The following is a 19634-nucleotide window of genomic DNA, read 5'->3' on the forward strand; positions in this document are numbered from 1 at the left end:
TTGGTTTCCAATACTAAAAAATTCTGATGCAGTCATACTTCTGTAACCGTACATGCTTTCCTGCACCCATCAATGAACCAATCTCACATTATCTTTCTCCTCCTTCCCAATCTATTTGGCTTTGGCGATGCAGTTCCTTCAAGGACGGAAGCGTCTTTATTTGTTGCTACCCCAATCTGGAACTCTACAACTGATGTACACAGAATTTCATAGCAGAAAACAAGGGCAAAGTGGCCGTGAAATAAAAATAGTTTAAGGACAAAAGACATCAGATTTCTAGGAACTGAAATTACCGAATCCCCAACACATAGGTAAAAAAAAAAAAAAAAAAAAAAAAAAAAACCCTAGCTTTTCGGGCTGAAGAGACAGCACAGCGGGGCTTGCCCTGCACACGGTTGATCTGCATTAGGATCCCAGAACATATACAGTTCCCGGAGTCTCTCCCGGAGCGACCCCTGAGCAGTCAGGAGCAAGCCCTGTGCACCAGCAGGTGCGGCCTGAGATCTTCCCCCCCAAACATCCTAGCTCTTGATTATTGCTGGCATCAAATTAACTCAAATGTGCATATAAACGCAGTAAATTTAAGCGGTGTCAGAAATTACCGCTGCTCAATCACTGTCTTGTTTCAGGTATGAGGCCGAGAGAAGAACCCAGCGGTGTTCTAGATTTGAGAGTCCGGATTTCCCTGACGAGACGCCCATTCACCTGTACTCTTGCTCCTTCATGGCAATGAGATCATGAAGCTGCTGCACTTGCTCTTTTTCTTGGTGCAGGGAAGACCTAAGCAGGTTGATTTCTCTATCCGCAGCGGCAGCTTTCACCTCCACCTCTTGGATGAGTCTCATCTGAGAAAAAAAATGTACACAGGTAGAGTATAATTTTATTATTTGTGTATTTTTTGGTTTGGGCTCAGACAGGGCGGTATTCAGGCCTCACGCCTGGCACTGCACACAGGGATCGTGTCTGCAGGAGCTCAGGAACCAGCTGGGGTGCTGGGGAGAGCCCAGGTTGGCCACATACAAGGCACGTACCCTGACCCCTGTACTATCGCTCCAGCCCCAAACTCTATTATTTATTTACTTTTGTTTTGGGGGCGACGGCCGGTGGTGCTCAGGGTTTACTCCTGGCTCTGTCCTTAGGAAAAAGTCTTTGCAAGGCTCAGTAGTCCACATGGGGTGCTGGGGAATGAATTCAGGTCGGGGGCATGCGCCACCCACTGAGCCATCTCTCCGGCCCCTAGAATATTTTCAAACTTTTTTTTTTTTGGCCCCGAGTGGTGCACAGGAGGCTTGGGGGACCCTCCGGGGATGCTCAGCCCATGAAGCTGGTGAGGCTGTGGTGTTCCCCGGGCACTGCAGTATCCTGGCCTGAGTCATCAGGCCACCCTGGAGGTCCTCAGGGACACCCAGAGACCACATGGTGCTGGGCTTCAGTGCATGCCTACATGCGTCCCAGCTGCCTTCGTATCTCCCAGACCCAAAGATTCCATTTAGAGAAGAACTCTTTTTTTTTTTAAATGATAACTCCTCCCCCAGTGCATTATTCTATAAAATAGAATTTTGTGATGAAATCATTAGATTGTGGGGCTGGAGCAAAAGCACAGAGGACAGGGCATTTGTCTTGCACATGGCTGAACCGGGTTCAATTCCCAGCATCCCATATGATCCCCCGAGCACCGCCAGGAGTAATTCCTGAGTGCCTGAACCAGGAGTAACTCCTGTGCATCACTGGGTGTGACCCAAAAATAAAATAAATAAATAAATAATTAGATTGATCTTAACATTTTTTTGTTTTTAAAGAGGGTTGACTATAACGTACTGGAATTCAAGAGTCTGCTTTGCATCTGGCTAACCTTGGAGTGATCACTAGTGCTGTTCCCCAGGAATGACTCCTGAGTACAGAGACAGGATTAGCTGGGGGGGGGGGGGGGGGGGATTGGGGTGTGGCTCCATTGTTGATGGCAGAAAAATGTTGGTGGGGTTGTGGGGGTGGGCTTGATATTTGGACTAGAGTCGAAAGCATCAAACACAAGAATAGACGATGACTTGGCATCACTGATTTTAACGATTATTTCCGTTCACGAAGCATAAATGTGAAAATAACTCCAAGTACCTTCAAAGGCTCTTTGAGAATTTGGCTTTCCCAGAATTTAAGAGCCAAAGTATTTCTAGACACTCTACTAATAATGGTTTTGTAAGTGCTGATAGCTTGAACTCGGAAGTAATTGCACAGGTTAATGTTTGCATATAGTCTAACACCGTGTGTGTGTGTGTGTGTGTGTGTGTGTGTGTGAGTGTTTTAAATTAATTTTTTTGTTAGTCTGTTTTGGGGGCCACACCCAGTGATAGTCAGGGGTAACTCCTGGTTCTGCACTTAGGAATCACACCTGGCAGACTCGGGGAACCTTATGGGATGTCAGGAACAGAACCCAGGTTGGCTGTGCGCTAGGCAAACTCCCAACTCACTACATTCGCTCTCTGGCCCAACACCCTTTACTTTTATAGGATACGTTGCTTTAGGATGATGGAAGGGAGAACACGGATTCACGCCAGGCTGGAAGGGCATCACCTGTGCAGCCTGTTGCTGTCCCCTTTGTCTCTCCATCTTCTCTAGTGACTTTTCCAGGGTTCTTAAGTGTTCAATGTGATCATCTTGCTGATTCCTTGCTTTAATCAGTTCAATAGTTAGCTTTTTAATTTCACTTTGAAGTTTGTGAACCATCATTTCGAGTTGCACTTTGGCACTTCTCTCTTTGAAAATAATTTCCTTTAGCCTATAGCAGAAACCAAATGTGGTTTTAGAAGCTTATTATGCATGCAGAAGGAATAAAACTGGTAGTCAGCATTAAAGGCGAGAACAGAATTATATTATGCCCCTTCCCTCAGACTAATACTGCACCAAGAAGTAGAAAGTTTCATATAAATTCATCAAAATAATCTTTTTTTAAAATTTGATGTGCTATGATTTATAATCCTATTAACGGCAGGGTGTCATGCATAAAACAATCCCCACTGCCCCGCCCCTGCCCCAAGATAGCCTGTTCTCTTCCAACAATGACACACTCTCTCCCCCATCCTATCAATCTCCTGTCAAATGAAACCTAATCTTATGTGAACTCTACTGTTCAAATAATAGTAAAACTTTTTAGATACTTTTTCATATTGTGCTAGGTGTGGGGAAAAAAATAAACAACATGGGTAAGATACAGTGTGTGCCTTCAAGGATGCCCAACATCTAGCAAATGAGTTTGCCCATTCTTGTCCTTTACATAAAATGATACTATGCAGAAAAACGGGACTGGAACGATAGCACAGCGGTAAGGTGTTTGCCTTGAGCGCAGCAAGCCTGGCTGAGCCGGGTTCGATTCCTCCGCCCCTCTCAGAGAGCCTGGCAAGCTACCGAGAGTATCTTGCCTGCACGGCAGAGCCTGGCAAGTTACCCGTGACGTGTTCAATATGCCAAACACAGTAACAGCAAGTCTCAAAAAAATGGAGACGTTACTGGGCCTGCTCGAGCAAATCGATGAACAACGGGAGGACAGTGTGGACAGAAAAACGGCAATCCTGGCTGTTAGTCTCTATTCATGTTATTTACATGCCTGACCTCCTAAGTGTGAGGCCTCAAATAAACGTTCCCTGACTCCGCCACTGATATAGCAGGTAAGGCAGCACTACATCTTCAAGATGACATCACGCTGTTTCCAGTCTTGCTATTGCTAATTACGACAGGATTTCAGTTCTAATTTGGATATTCTTTTCTTTTCTTTTTGTTTTTTTTGGCTTTTTTTTGGCGGGGGGGGGTCACACTTGGTGATGAACAGGGGTTACTCGTGGCTTCGCACACAGGAATTACTCTTGGTGGTGCTCAGGGGACCATATGGGATGCTGGGAATCGAACCCAGGTCGGCTGCGTGCAAGGCAAACACCCTACCCTCTGTACTATCGCTCCAGCCCCTAATTTGGGTACTCTTTATCCGGTTTGTCTATATCCGGTTAAGAGACATTTACACTTACCTTTCTGTGGTAAGTAGGGCCAAGCTATGAATACCTTTTTTTTGATTTACATGTTTATGAAGTTCATCAATATAATCCCGAAGTTTCTTCTCGGCTTGTTCAGCTTTCCATCTTTTTTCTCTCTCTTGATCTAGTTGTTCAACCAGTGCCTGAATAAAAATGAAACAATAGTATAAGGGGAATTTAGAAGAGGTACCTCACCCCTCACTGCCTCATTTGTAATATGGAATCCATTTCTAAGGTCATTGGTGAGAATTCAACAGTTTCATGAAAGTCAAGTGGTGCAGAACGGTTCATGGTACAAAACAACCATGCTAATGATTTGTCATAATACAGCACAGCAGGTAGGGCATTTGCCTTGCATGCAGCTGACCCGGATTCGATTCCTCCGTCCCTCTTGGAGAGCCCGGCAAGCTACTGAGAGTATCCCGCCCACACAGCAGAGCCTGGTAAGCTCCCCATGGCGTATTTGATATGTCAAAAACAGTAACAACAAGTCTCACAATGGAGACGTTACTGGTGCCCGCTTGAGCAAATTGATGAACAATGGGAGGACAGTGCTACAGACAGTGCTACTAAGGTCTCTATGCATAAAAAGGGGGAGGAAAACAATAGCATGGAAAATCTGAAATGCTTTAAAAGCAGCTGGGGCTGAAAAGACAGTTTAGCATGCAGGGTGCTTGCCTTCAAGCAGTTTATCAGGGTTTGATCTCCAGCCCATGAGCACTGCTAGGAGTGATCCCTGAGCACAGAGCCAGGAGTAAACCCTGACACAGCTTGGCAGTGGTTTGAAAACCAAATATAAATAAAAATAAATTGCATTTCTGGAGGAATAGTGCACAACTCAATAAAAAGTTATCAGTACCTCACAGATAAAATAAAGACAAGTTAATTGAAAACAAAACAAATTAAAGTATACTAAGAATTCTTAAACACCTCTTCCTGTAAAATACACGAGGGTTTATGCTGAAATTATACACATTTGGTGAGCGCATATAAAGGTGGAGGTCTCTGAGAAGACCCAGAGGTGTCCTTAGATAACTAACGGGCCTGAGACTCAAGAAGTCAAAAACCACTGATTCATGAAATAATAATTTGAATTTTTTTCTCCTCAAATAAGCATGTAACATGCTTACAGGGAGCAGGTGTGGTGACCGGGGGACCTGAGGACATTGGTGGTAGGATATGTACACTGGTGGAAGGATGGATGTTGAAACATTATATAGTTGAAACCCAATCATGAACAACATTGCAACTGTGTACTTCGCAGAGATTAAATTATAAATTAAATTTTAAAACAGCAAAAATGGTAAAAAAAAAGTGACAAATAAACTTTATGTAAATCTGATCTTAAATAAATGTGCAATATCCATCTTCCACAAGACCATGACATGATTTCACTGAAATCTTATCTAAAATAAGTGTTCTCCTTTTTTTCTTTGCTTTTTTTGGGGGGGGTCACAGCCAGTGGTGAACAGGGGTTACTCCTGGCTCTGCACTCAGGAATCACTCCTGGTGGTGCTCAGGGGACCATATGAGATGCTGGGAATCAAACCCGGGTTGGTCTCGTGCAAGGCAAACACCCTACCCGCTCTACTATTGCTCTAGCCCAGTGTTATTCTTATTACTTTGAAAGTTACCAAAATATTACACAGAATTTAAAAATCAGGAGTGGTAAAATAAACTCAATCTCATCAACTCAATAAAACCACACATGATATGTTTGCTTATAAAAACAAATATTTTTTTTTTCTAAGACCAACTTTGTATACTTTTAAAAAACTAAGATTCTTCATTCTTTTCTAAATCTAATCTTACCCGGTAAGTGCTGTTTTCAGAGTCGTTTCTTTCTACTTTACACAGTTCATTCTTTGGCTCTTCTGATTCTTCCAGTAAATTTGTGCTCACTGTAGATGATCTTACATGTAAATCTTTTAAGGGCAGTTGCTTGATTCTACGACAGCTGTAAAGAATAAAACATAGGCAATAGCCCAAAGAAATGCATAATATTTGTAATGTTTTTCATAACTTTGGTAATTACCCGTATCACAGAAAGAGGTTTTCCTCTTATATGAGTTTTATATAAATATACTGACCAAATTTTACCCAGAATCCCCCAAAAGTAAAATCTTTAATTTTTAAAAAGGAAAATTATCACCATAGGGGAACTTTAAGGGAGAAAACAGTAGTATTAACTTCAATGTGCCTTAACTTGTTCTAAAACTACCTTATAAAAGTGCTGCTACTTTTACTGTGGTACTTAAGAGGCTGAATACTTCTAGCATAATAAGGAATTTTTGATCTTCGAGGAATTCTTCTGCTGGATTCTTTTTTTTCATAGTCACTTTCAGAAGTAAAATCCGGATGTCTTTTTGGTCTGGTATCTTTCTTGGGAAGATCATTTGCTAATGAGTTAGAAGCCTAGAATAAAAAAAAGACCAACAAAGTTTCTGACAAGTTCAACTCAGTACGAAAGATTAAAATTAGAAATTGCCTAAAAGTTTTCATTACTTTTCACAAGCTCTGTCACTGTCACTGTCCTCCCACTGTTCATCGATTTGCTCGAGTGGGCCCAGTAACGTCTCCATTGTGAGACTTCTTGTTACTGTGTTTGGCATATCGAATACGTCATGGGGAGCTTGCCAGGCTTTGCCATGCAGGCAAGATATTCTTGGTAGCTTGCCGGGCTCTCTGAGAGAGGCGGAGGAATTGAATCGGCCGGGTCGGTCCTGTGCCCTACCCACCGATCTAGCGCTCCAGCCCATTCACAAGCTCAAAGGTTTATAAATGAAGTGTGGTTGGTATTAAAGATAAGGGATTCGGCCCCTGGCCAGTACAAGTCAAGACTTTTCCTACAAAATCGACTCTGGAGGCAACAATCCTGAATTCTTGGACAGTCTAACACCTCCCTCTGCCCCTCCCCCAACTATTTAGAGACCAGAGAAAGTGAGTAACAGCTGACTTAGTAGGGAGCTGCAACTTGGAATAGAGCAGAAGATCAGAGTATGATATTTTGCTTTTATTTACTTTTTTCTTTTGAGGGCACATGATTCATTTCCATGCCAGAGACTTAAGACTTATGTAGAAACGATCACGATCACGATCAAGATCATCCTGTTGTTCGTCGATTGTCACGAGCACTCAACGCAAAGTCTATCGAGCATTACTGCTGTGACAGCTGTAACGGTTCTGGATTATTAACAGCCCACAGAACCACAGAAGCATTTTCCACTCCCGTTCCACCACTTTCCACATGTACCCCATTCTGAGGATGAAAATGGAATATTAAAATTGCCGAGTTTCTAAGTCAAACTAACATTTGACTAACAGCCCTCCTGGTCAACCTGACATTCACTCAGAGAGTGGAGATATAAAAATCTCCTTCTTTCTGGGAGTTTTTGTGTTCCAGAAAACAATGTTATTATTACCAGAGAACACTGCAATCATGCTAAAGGAAAAATGCACGAAACAAAGAAAAAGTTCTGGGAACTGCATTCATCCACAGAGTTCAAAGATTCTGAAAACCTGAGAACCATAAAGAGAGGTTAAGGGGGATTACAAGAGACAAGTTTGATGAGTGTTTGCTGGACAGGGAAACTGAAGCAGGAACTACTATGTAAACTAATCTGGGATGCAGCGAAGTTCTTGAAGTAATTCTGGTCATTAAACAACTGAAGGGACAGCAGAGGTCATAAGTAATTCACATTTTCTCTATGCAAATAAACCTTGAACCAAAAAAGTTACTCATTTAAGGTTGAAATCAAAGATTGGTGGGTAGAAAGAATGTGAAGTACAGTAGAAAAAAGGAAACTGCTTAACCAAGATTTAAAGGACAAGAAGAGGCCAGAATAAGAGTACAATGGACGCGGGTCCCAGCCCCATAAGGTCCCCCGAACCTGCCAGGAGAGCACTGAGCCAGGAGTAAGCCCCGAAAACAAAACAAAAACAAAAATTAAGCAATCATTGCTTAGAAACATAGAAAAGTAGTTATTCCAGTGATTAGGTGATAAAGTCGGATGATTTCTTATCTGATACTTCATCTCATTCTGAAAACTCTTCTCATAACTTACTTTTTCTGGTTCAGAAGACGGACACTCAGACATGAGAGATGTCAAAGCAGCATCTGTTTCGGTACTTGCGAACTGATCCATGGGAGCGACCTCATTGATGGACGGCGAAACCTTGGGCACACAACTGATGATCTACAACACAAAAAAACATGGAAACCTGTCCAGGTGGACTTGTCTGTTATTAAAATTTGCAATCTATTCTAAATGAGAAAAAAGTCCCCCTACCTCATCTTCACTTATGTTTAGAGGAGAATCTGAAGAAACTAAGTTATCCAAAAGACCGTCTAAGCACTGCAGACGTGAAAAATTCATTTTTGGGATATTGATTGGTTCCCCAAATATGTTCTTGCAATCTAGGATTCTAAGCTGCGGCAAGGCCTGAAGCAGAATTTCTCTGTACCCTTGGAAACAAATGATTCAGAATGAAAAGCCAAACACTGGAGAGAGAAACCGGGGACGGGGGACGGGGGGGGGGGGAGGGGGGGCAGGGATAGATTATTTGTAGGTAAATTTATCAACTACCAGATATGTTATCTGAATGGCAAAATTAGTCCTGAAATGCAATAAACTTCTAAGAAGAGTGATTCTTCAGTTTATCAGTGTGTAAATTATGAAACATAAAATAAACACACATCACCTTCACCATCAACCCTTTAGAATAAAGATCAGAAAGTTAAAATAGATAAAGATAAGATAAAGGCCCTCCCGTTGATCGTCGATTTGCTCGAGCAGGCCCAGTAACGTCTCATCATGTATATATTTATCTTTTCAAAAATGCCTATCTTATTTAGACAGAAAGTCACAATATACTAGCCCGGCTCTTCACAAGCTACCTGTCTGAATGCAAGGTTCCATCCCAATGAAAAACCAGCAGGACTGTACTACTGTACAAGGGAGACATCCACGACACTGGCAACTATCGCCCGATCTGCCTCTTGTCTGTCACCTACAAGCTATTCATTCGAGTCATCCTGAATAGGATTGGCAGAACACTAGATGAAGGACAGCCATGCGAACAAGGCGGGTTCCGCAAAGGATTCAGCACCATCGACCATATCCACACAATAACCAAGCTCATTGAGGTTTCTCGGGAGTTCAAGATGCCGCTCTACTTAACGTTCATTGATTTAAAGAAGGCCTTTGATTCTGTTGAGACGGAAGCAGTCATTGAAGCCCTAGCCGATCAGGGCGTTCAAACTCAGTACATCAGGATCCTCCGTGAGCTGTATTAGGGATTCACTGCCAGGATCTCACCATTCTACAAAGAAGTGATCATCGATGTCAAGAGGGGTTCGGCAGGATGATACCATTTCACCGAAACTCTCCAGTGCCACCCTCGAGAACATCATGCGACAACTGGAATGGGAAGGAATGGGAGTGAAGATCGATGGTCGGCAACTACACCACCTCTGCTTTGCTGATGACATTGTTCTAATAACACCAAACATCAGCCAAGCGGCACAAATGCTGACCAACTTTGACCGTGAGTGTGGAAAGTAGGACTACAGCTGAATCTTACGAAGACAATGTTTATGAGAAACAGCCTTGTTCCTGACGCCCCATTCACTCTCAATGGAACGACCATCTCCGAATGCAACAGTTATGTGTACCTAGGTCAAGAAGTCACCAGGACGAATGACCTGGCACCTGAGTTGGGCAGGAAGAAGAGAGCGGCTTGGAAGAGCCGCTTCAAGAGCTTCGAAGAAATAGCTAAGAGGACGAAGAACCTCCGGCTCTGGGCACATCTCTTTGATTCCACTGTTCTTCCTGCATTAGCATATGCCTCAGAGACCTGGGCCCTAAGCAAACAGGATGAGAATGCTATTCAGGTCTCCCAAAGAGGAATTGAAAGAGCTATGCTTGGAATATCACGTTTCACTCAAATGAGAGAAAGAATCTGGAGTTCTGACATCTGTTGACGATCAAAAATCAGGGACGCTGTCTCATTTGCCAAGGTGTCGAAAATCAGATGGGCTGGTCACGTAATGAGATTTGGATATGACCGCTGGATTAGAGCCGTTACCGACTGGATCCCACAGGACGTCAAAAGACCATGTGGCTGCCCACCTACCAGATGGTCAGACTTCTTCGTCAAGACCCTGAATCATCGGTTTGAGGCTCTTTGTGTTGCTAGAACAAACGAATCCATTGGGCTACACTAGCACGAAAAAGGGACAAATGGAGATGTTACTGGCGCCTGCTCAAGCAAGTAGATGATTAACGGGAAGTCAAGTGATCACGTGATCAAGTGATGATTAGAATACGTATTAGCCAGGGTGTATTAGCCAGGGTGATAATACAACCAGTCACAATTCTATTAGTGGTGCTTCTATTATTAGTGATAAGCACACTCATTTTGTCCCTATAAGATTAAGAACAGGAGTGGCAGGTTGGGTCATAGGCACAATTTCTGGCCACAGGACCAAAGTGATAGTCCAGTGGGTAGGGTGTTTGGCTTACACGCGGTTGACCCGGGTTCAATCCGGGCATCCCATATGGTCCCTGGAACATCACCAGCAGTAATACCTGAGTGCAGAGCCAGGAGTAATTGCTGAGCATGGCCAGGTATGACTCAAAAAGCAAAACAAAAACAAAAACAAAAGGAAAACAAAAAAAACCACCAAAAACCCAAAAACAACTCCTCCCCCAAAACCAAATTGTAATCTATAAAATACTGAGTAGACCAAGCATGCTTATTTTCTTTATAACTGTAGTATTTATTACTTCATTAGTTATGGTGCCATGCATGTTACCATGCATGTTACCATGCAGTTAACCACTGAGTAATAGTCCTGTAAAATTACGCCTCAACTGTAATTTAAAATCCAAGGGATATATTTTTAGTTTGGGGGCCATAACCAGTGGTGCCCAAGGGTGACTTCTGGCTCTGCACTCAGGAATCACTCCTGGTGGGCTCGGGGGATCATATGGCATGCCAGTGACTTAAGTTGGGTCAGCCGTGTGCAAGACAAACGCCTTATCCCCTGGACTAACTTTCAAACCTGGTCTCTAAGGTATTTCTTTTTCTTTCCTTTTTTTGCAGGGGAACCACATCCAGTGATGCTCTGGAGTTACTCTGGCTCTGGATTCAGGAATCAGTCCTCGGAAATTATCCAAAAGACTGTCTGTACTCAGGAATTTGTGCTCAGGGGAACATAAGGATGGGTGCCAGGGAGTGAACTCAGTCAGGTTGGCTACAAGGCCAGAACCCACCTGCTGTACTATGGTTCCAGCCTCACCTACTAACACTTCTGTGAAATAACATATCAAAAGAAGCCTGAAAGTTGCATATTTATGATGGGACAGGGCCTTTGCAGCCAGGAGATCCGGATAATGTAAAGTTGGAATGTAAGTATTTTACACCTGTGCCTGATTGTTTGGTTAAGAATTTGAGATGAGTTCTAGAAATGAGTTTGATCTGCTTTATCTTTGCCAATTTCAATGAATCTGAATTTCATCAAATGGCACATTAGCAGCATCACTGATTGTGTTGACAGGCAAAATTCCAGCCTAAGAACAGTGCCTTATACAATGCTCCTTTGTCGCTTACTGAGAATTACGAACCCTTGGCAGTGGATTAATGTAGCGGAAATGTTGTAGAAATTGAAGTGCAAGATACCAAAGCTGCACTGGCCTCAGACTTCTGGGCAGAAAGTCAAGGCTGACTCTACAGCTAGATCCTGGGAAGAGCCCCAGAACAAGAACAGGAACGTAACCAATTTTCACAACATCCCCCCCCCCCCCCCCCAGGGTTAGGATAGTCATATCCTGCAGTGCTCAGGGGTTATTCCAAGTTCACTGATCTGGTGGTGTTCGGGGGACCACCAGGTGATGGAGATAAAATCTGGGCTTCCTGCATGTAAACCATTCACCCCTTTAAATGCACATGACTGCCCATTTGCCCCTTTGGTTCTTTCTCAAGTCTGCGTGCATGCAGCCAGCTCTTGTTTCACCTCTGGTCTGTGTTGTGTGTAAAACACTCCTTCCTGGAAAGGATGGAAACTTCGATCCCAGTTGTAGCTGCCAGATACAGACGCCAGGAAGAACAGTTAATGTGTTCAGACTCCAACTTCTTCTTCCATCCGGCTCCAAGCTTCTTCTGCTGCTGGCTTTAACTCAAACCCGAACCTTCTAAGGAAACTGCTAAGCCCAGAGTCCGCACGCTAGCTTGGACCCGGACCCAAATCCAGACCCAGGGGATGAGATGCTCAGGCCACAGAGAACCAAAGCAGCTGCGGGTGCTGGCTGGGCTGCCGTGTCCCAACGCTCTCGCGTGGTTGGAGAAATACAAGTATTCTTACACGCCCAGCCTGGCCCTGAGTCTTCTCGCTCTAGCGGCAACAGTCCACCAGTTGGGGAATATTTCCACTAACTAATAAGTTGAGGGTCAGAAAGACAGTACAGGGGTTAAGACTCTTGCCTTGTCCATGATCAAGCCTGGTTTGATCTCTGGCACCACCAAGAGTGAACACAGAGCCAGCAGTGGGCCTCGAGCACCACCTGAAATAGCCCCTCCCAGCCTCCTTCCCACCGCCCCCCACCCCCCAAAAAAACCCAGAGAAGTATTTTGCTTTCTTCTTAAAAATATCATTCATAGGGGCTGGAGCAATAGCACGGCGGGTAGGATATTTGCTTTGCACACAGCCAACCTGGGTTCAATTCCCATCATCCCATATGGTCCACTCGATCATTGCCAGGAGTAATTCCTGATGGCTGGAGCGATACCACAGCGGTAGGGCGTTTGCCTTAGAAGCGGCCAACATGTCCGACCCGAGTTCGATTCCTCCACCCCACTCGGAGAGCCTGGCAAGCTACCGAGAGTATCTCGCCTGCACGGTAGAGCCTGGCAAGCTACCCGTGATGTATTCGATATGCCAAAACACAGTAACAACAAGTCTCATGATAGAGATGTTACTGTTCTCGCTCGAGCAAATCGATGAACAACGGGAGGACCGTGACCAGAATTCCTGAGTGCAAAGCCAGGAGTAACCCTTAAGCATTGCCGGGTGTGACCCAAAAAGCAAAAAAAAAAAAAAAAAAAAAAATCATTCATAATAACCAGAGGGTATGGCTCCAAGTGGTAGAGGTTAGTATGTGCAAGGTCCTAAGTCTGATTCATTGCTAGCACCACTGGTGGTCTCTATTAAATTTTGTCAATAATTTAACACAGATGGTACAAAATTCAAAAGGGATACAGGATAAAGCTTTCTTAACTTTGATTCCCAGTTACCTTTCCACATTTCAATTTCCTATCATCTAATATTGTAGTTTGCCAGCTAGAACAGTTTAATCTGTTGCATACTTCTAGATATAATATATACGATTCTATATATACATATGTATACATGTAGATGTATATAGACATGCAGACTTTATGTATATATAATGTATTCTTCTAGGTTGTGTATATACTCAACAAAACAAAACGTTTTAAATGTACTATTCACACATAAGGCAATGCACATACTATTTTGTAATTTGATTATTTTTCCTTTTCTCAACAGTTGTCTTAAAGATAATTGACTAATCAATAGGTAAAGAGCTTCTATATGTTTTTAGGGCTGCAAGGCCTTCTATAAAAATATAATGGGGAGATAAAGAGATAGTACAGCGGTAGGGTGTCTTGCACACAGCTGGCCCAGGTTGGATCCCCAGCTTTCCTTATGGTCCCCGATGGTCCCCAGAGCAGCACCAGGAGTGATTCCTGAGCACAAAGCCAGGAGTAACCGCTGAGCACTTCCAGGTGTGGCCCCCAAAGCAAAATAAATCAATTTTTTTAAAAAATAATATATCCTAAAGATTAACTTTGAGGCCACATATCAAACTTAAAATGTGTCTACATGTAAGTACTTAACAGTTCATTCTGTATTACATACACTCTGTATTAAGAGAACTTGCAACTGTATTTTTCTAAATACATAATAACAAGCTGTAAAGGTGATGAGAGGATAACCCCAAAGCCTCCATCCCTCTTGGAGAGCCCGGTAAGCTACCGAGAGTGTCTCACCCACATGGCAGAGCCTGGCAAGCTACCCGTGGCGTACTCAATATGCCAAAAACAGTAACAATGATGGTCCTCATTCCCCTGACCCTGAAAGAGCCCCAAGTATGCCATTGGGCTACACTAGCATGTGACAAGGATGAATGGAGACGTGACTGGTGCCCACTCAAGCAAATCGATGAACAACGGGGTGATAGTGATCGTGATAATAACAAGCTACAAAGCATTAGATAAATAAGAGGCAGTTGCAGGAAACAAAGGCATATTAAATATTAATAGTTACAAAAAGTATTACATTAATCGCTCATACCTGGTAAATGGCAGACAGGATTATCTTCTCCATCTTTCTCCAAAATAAGGTTAGTCAGGAAGTGTAACCCCACAGTACACTGAAGTAAATGATGGACACTATTTACAAAATTACTGTGTAAGTCAATATACCTAAGTTTATGTTTAATCCCATGGAGAGAAATCAAACCTGCAATAGGAAAAAAATCTTTTGATGTCATGGCAGCAGCTCTTCCAATAGATTTTAACATAGTCATAACTATTTGAAGATAATTTTTACGTAGATAATCCTAGAGGCAAAGGGAAGAGCTAAGTCCTCGCTGTGGACAAGCGTTCGGAGAAAAGCATAATGGCAGAGTCAAAAGTCGTTCTGAAGAAAAGGAGGTTCAGAATCTCTGAGGCCTCAGTCCAGAAGTTCCGGGCCGTGGCCCTCTTCAAATGAACCTTCCCAGGCCAATGAGTGAATTTAATACAAGAGTAAGCATAAAGCAACACCTATGGGCTCTCTCGATACATCATTGTTGGGTATTAGCAAACACTTCCATTTTCTTGATTTTAGCATAACATCTAGAGTACAGATGTTAGAGCATTCATTACATATACTACATTCATTCATGTACATATAGGACAATTCATCCCTCCCCCGGTCTTTCCTACATTAGAAAACCATTCTTCTCTGGGTACCATAGAGAAAACTCAACAGCTAATTATCGTTGACTCCATTACCTTAATTTCCTCATCTCAATCTAGCCACAGGTTCCATGAACTCTACTTGTCAAACATATTTACAGTTTCTACTCTAGTTGACATCCCCATCATCCTTCTTTTGGGGTGGAGGGCACCCTGGTGGTGCTCAGGGCTTACTCCTGGCTCTGCGCTCAGGAGCTCGGAGGCAGGGTCAGCTGCATGTACGGGGTACCCCCTGCATCATCTCTCTACTGCTCCCCTTTATGTCTCATCTGGACTATAGGAATAGTTCTCAACTAGGCCAAAGAGTTAGTACACTGGGAAGGGAGACTGCCTTGCACATGGCTGAACAGGGTTTGATCCTTGGCACATTACGTAATCCCTGGAACACTGCCAGGAGTGATCCCTGAGCACAGAGCTGGGACTAAGCCCTAGTACTGCCATGTACTTCCCCTACCCCTAGATTCTCCTAAAGTAGGACTTTCCTACCCTAACTTCTTCCGCTACTGATTGCTCTAGCTTTTATTCGTCCTTTTGGTGCAACTTTTTAACACCAACCAAAGAGAATTATTACTGAACCACCCTTTCTGAATGAGAAATTTTTGGTCAAATACTCAATTAAGATTTTGTTTCAAATGTGCCAAACTCAATCAACTCATTATGTATGTCAAACATTCATAACTATAAAAGTCATAAGCAGATTTACTTACCACTAAGATCATTTATTTGGTTATAAGATACATTCAATTTAGTCAGATTAATCAGTGCTTCAAGCCCTAAAATAAAATAGCCTTTATTGAAATCAAGTAATCAATTGATCAGGGTTTCATAACATTCTAACAGTATTTCAGACTGTTCAGAAGCAGATCTACTGTCTGATAATAGTCACAGTGGTTTAACTGTCATTTTGCACAGTAGTTTAAAAGATAATAAAAGGTTGGGGACCCAGAGCGATGGCACAGCGGTAAGGCATTTGCCTCCCATGCGGCTGACCGGGGTTGGATTCCCAGCATCCCAGATGGTTCCCCGAGCACCTCCAGGAGTAATCACTGAGTGCATGAGCCAGGAGTAACACTTATGCATCGCCGGGTGTGACCCAAAAAGCAAAAAAAAAAAAAAAAGGTAATAAAAGGGCTAGAGAGACTGTACAGTGGGCAGTGCTCTTGTCTTGCAAGCAGCAGACCTTGATCCAAACCCGGCATTGGAGTCCCTGCCAGGAGTAAGCCCTAGCACTGCGGATTGTGACCCCAAACAAAACAATAACAAGAAGTAATACACTTTTCTTAATAAAATTTTTTATGCAATGGATTTTTAAAAAAATTTTATTACTGAAACACCATGAGGTACAGTTCTAGACTTACAAATTTTTGTGCTTGGGTTTCAGTTGTACAATGATTGAGTACCAATCCCTCCACCAGTGTCCATTCTCCACCACCACGAATCCAAGTAGCCCTCCCACCCCCCAACCCCATCCTACCCCGCCTCTGTGGCAGAGCATTCCCTTTTGTGTTCTCTCTCTCTCTCTCTCTCTCTCTCTCTCTCTCTCTCTCTCTCTCTCTCTCTCTCCTTTTGGGTGCTGTGGTTTGCAAAAGAGGCATTGAGTGGCAATCATGTTCGGTCTATAGTCTACTTTCAACATTATACAATGGATTTTGGAGCCCTTTTCCTAAAGTTTATGATTTATTGACTCTTTCGGGCAGAAGACTTAAATCATCTTCTTCAGGCAAACATAAAAATCACTTACAAACCTTCTATTCTGGTGATCAAATTGCAGGACAAATTTAAAGTGCTTAGTTTCGTCAGTGTGTTTAGCCCTTCGATGCGAGTTATTTGATTAGATGACAGGTCTAGATGTTGTAAATTCCAAATATGGTCAATGGCTTCAATCTTTGAGATATTATTGCAGTGAAGATTGATGCCATTCAGGGTTGAATTTAAAGATAACTCTGATATGCTACAAAAGAAGATCACACAATTAAAGACAGGCTCCCCAAATGCATCTCAAAATCATAACCAAATAATTAAAATTTTTCAAACAGCATTATAGATATTTAGAATGTGCTCTGTGCATTCGATAATAAAATCCTATCTACTTGTGTTAGACTTGAAATGTCTCACAGGATATTATATTTCATAACACAACAGCCTATTTTTTTTTGCAACATGAATCAGTATTTTGGACCATTTAAATAATTAAAATACACACACTCAAATTAAGCAACTGACAGCATTTTGAACTTCTATATATGGAGGGGGAACAGTCATAAGTACGGAGTGAAGGCAGTAATATCCTATTTCACGTTCGCTCTGGACTATAAAGGTAATAAAAGGCTAGAGAGACTAGTGGGCAGTGCTCTTGTCTTGCAAGCAGCAGACCTTGGTCCAAACCTGGCATCGGAGTCCCTGCCAGGAGTAAGCCCTAGCACTGCGGATTGTGACCCCAAACAAAACAATAACAAGAAGTAATAAACTAAACTATAGTTCAAGTAAATCAACTACCTTCTCGAATTCTCAGTTTCCCAATCTTGTTAAGTCCTCACAACATTAAGCAGAAAGCATCCTAAGGACGCTGAAGTTGACATAAATTAAATAACTAGTCCAAATTCTCGTCGTTGTTATCTGATGGGGCGTAAATCCAGATCTGATACTGAGGTTTATAATATTTCATTAACTATTTGCCATGGCTATGTCCAGTTTACAAAGGTTACTTAAACAGTTATCGCTATTTCCTGTGAAAAGTTCTCCCTCCTTTTGAAATGGGTCATGCATCGCCTCCAAAATGAAGTCAGCTTTTCAGGTTCTCAATGACTGTTACTGCTAACTGGATCTTCTGAAGACTACAGACCCCAAAACAGAGGAAAGAGCACAAAGGTTGCGGTGCTGGATGGAAGAGACCAGGAGCCGGGACACAGACTGTCAAACGTCAGACTTCTGTGATTGGCTCAACTACAGAGCCCTGCGAAGTTAGGCAGTTGGGAAGCAAAGAAAACACAGTCGTGGTCTGCTTCCAAGCTACCACAGTGGAATTTAAAATAAGAATAAACTCAACGAGAGGGGCTGGAGTGACAGCTCAGCGGGTAGGGCTTTTGCCTCGCACTGGGCGATTGGGTTCGATTCTCAGCATCCCATATAATCCCGTGAGCACCACCAGGAGTAATTTCTGAGTGCAGAGCCAGAAGTAACCCCTGTGCATGGCCAGGTGTGACCCAAAAAGCAAAATAAATAAATAAACTCGAGGGGCCGGAGTCATAGTCCAGTGGGGAGGGCATTTGCCTTGCACTCGGGGAACCCGGTTCGATTCCCCTAGGGTCCCCCTGAGCACCGCCAGGAGTGATTCCCAGGTGCAGCGCCAGGAGGAACCCCTGAGCATCGCCGGGTGTGGCCCCATCCCCCAAGAAAAAGCAAAACAAACCAAAAATAAACTGGAAAACATGTTGAAATATGCCATAGCAGCGCCTAGAAGAACAGCCAAAGAGACAACAGCAAGGCAGGCAGGAGATGCAGAACTCAACTGGGTGCTCGACTCTGCGGATGGAGCAGCATGAATGAAGGGATCGAAATGAGGCAGCGGAGGATAAAGAGAAGAGAGGCGACGGCACATATGCCCCCTCCGGGTCAAACCCTGTTTCTCAAGAGAAGGAGCCAAGCAAGATCCGAGAAGCGGAGACCCCCTCACCCACCCCATCACCGGGCCCGCCCCGGCGGGACCCCTTGGCGAGGGGGCATCCGGCAGGGGTGGGGTGGGGTGGGGTGGGGGTGGGCGGGTTAGGCCGGCTCAGGGCGATCGCGGCTCGGCTCGGGCTCCGGCTGCTCAGCCCAGGAGTCCCGGGAGCAAAGCAACTGGGACTCGCTCCGAGCGTGCGACCCCCGGTGGGGCTGCGGGCGGGGGCGGGGCGAGGTCCCCCTCGGGGCGCCGCCGCGGCCCGTCACCTGATCAAGCCTTTGTCCATGAAGCACAGGTCCCCGCAGCTGCTGTCGCCGTCCTCGTTTTCCGCTTCCACCTGGGACTCCATGGCTCCGGCCCCACGCAGCGAGATCTTAACCGGCGCCCAGCGCGGGTCCGAGAGCCCGGAACACGCCCCCCGGCCAGCGGAAGTTGCGGCCGTGGGGGGCGGGCCCAGGACCCGCCCATCAACCGACGCTTGTCAATTTCTCGCGCAGGCGGGAGTCGGGCTCCCTCCCTCCCTCCTTCTCATTTATTTATTTATTTATTTATTTATTTATTTATTTATTTATTTTTTGCTTTTTGGGTCACACCAGCGATGCACAGGGGTTTCTCCTGGCTCATGCACTCAGGAATTACTCCTGGCGGTGCTCAGGGAACCATATGGGATGCTGGGAATCAACCCCGGTGGAGTTTGCAAGGCAAACGCCCTACCCGCTGTCCTATCACTCCAGCCCCTCTTCTGGTGATTTTAATCTTGGGGCTTATGCTCAAGTGAAATCTTCCAGGCTTGCGGATGTTAAACAGCCACGATCTTTTTTCTTTGTGGCTATTTTGTATGAGGTTTTTAATTTTTTCTTTCTTTCTTTTTTTTTTTTTTGCTTTGCAGATGACTTAACAGCGATTTCAGG

At 44.0% G+C, this 19634-nt stretch overlaps 1 protein-coding gene across 4 annotated transcripts in view; it reads right to left on the bottom strand.

The window, feature by feature from the left end:
• Positions 1–19128, bottom strand: part of LRRCC1 (leucine rich repeat and coiled-coil centrosomal protein 1) — a 37881-nt gene extending 18753 nt beyond the window's left edge. Inside the window, exons 1-11 of one of the 4 annotated variants that reach the window (XM_056108052.1) lie at positions 18990–19128; positions 16808–17013; positions 15770–15835; positions 14395–14562; positions 8309–8484; positions 8084–8215; positions 6241–6434; positions 5832–5976; positions 4014–4162; positions 2569–2773; positions 706–845 (exon numbers count right to left, since the gene is read on the bottom strand). In XM_056108052.1, coding sequence (XP_055964027.1) covers positions 706–845; positions 2569–2773; positions 4014–4162; positions 5832–5976; positions 6241–6434; positions 8084–8215; positions 8309–8484; positions 14395–14562; positions 15770–15835; positions 16808–17013; positions 18990–19072 — 1664 coding nt within the window. In that variant the 5' untranslated portion in view covers positions 19073–19128. Of the gene's footprint in view, positions 1–705; positions 846–2568; positions 2774–4013; positions 4163–5831; positions 5977–6240; positions 6435–8083; positions 8216–8308; positions 8485–14394; positions 14563–15769; positions 15836–16807; positions 17014–18989 lie in introns of those variants that run through there. The other 3 variants (XM_056107875.1, XM_056107943.1, XM_056107987.1) reach the window with 3 other exon arrangements.
• Between the last annotated feature and the right edge of the window lie 506 nt (positions 19129–19634).

This window comes from Sorex fumeus, unplaced genomic scaffold (assembly GCF_029834395.1).
Source record: "Sorex fumeus unplaced genomic scaffold, SorFum_2.1 ptg000002l, whole genome shotgun sequence".
Lineage (NCBI taxonomy): Eukaryota > Metazoa > Chordata > Mammalia > Eulipotyphla > Soricidae > Sorex > Sorex fumeus.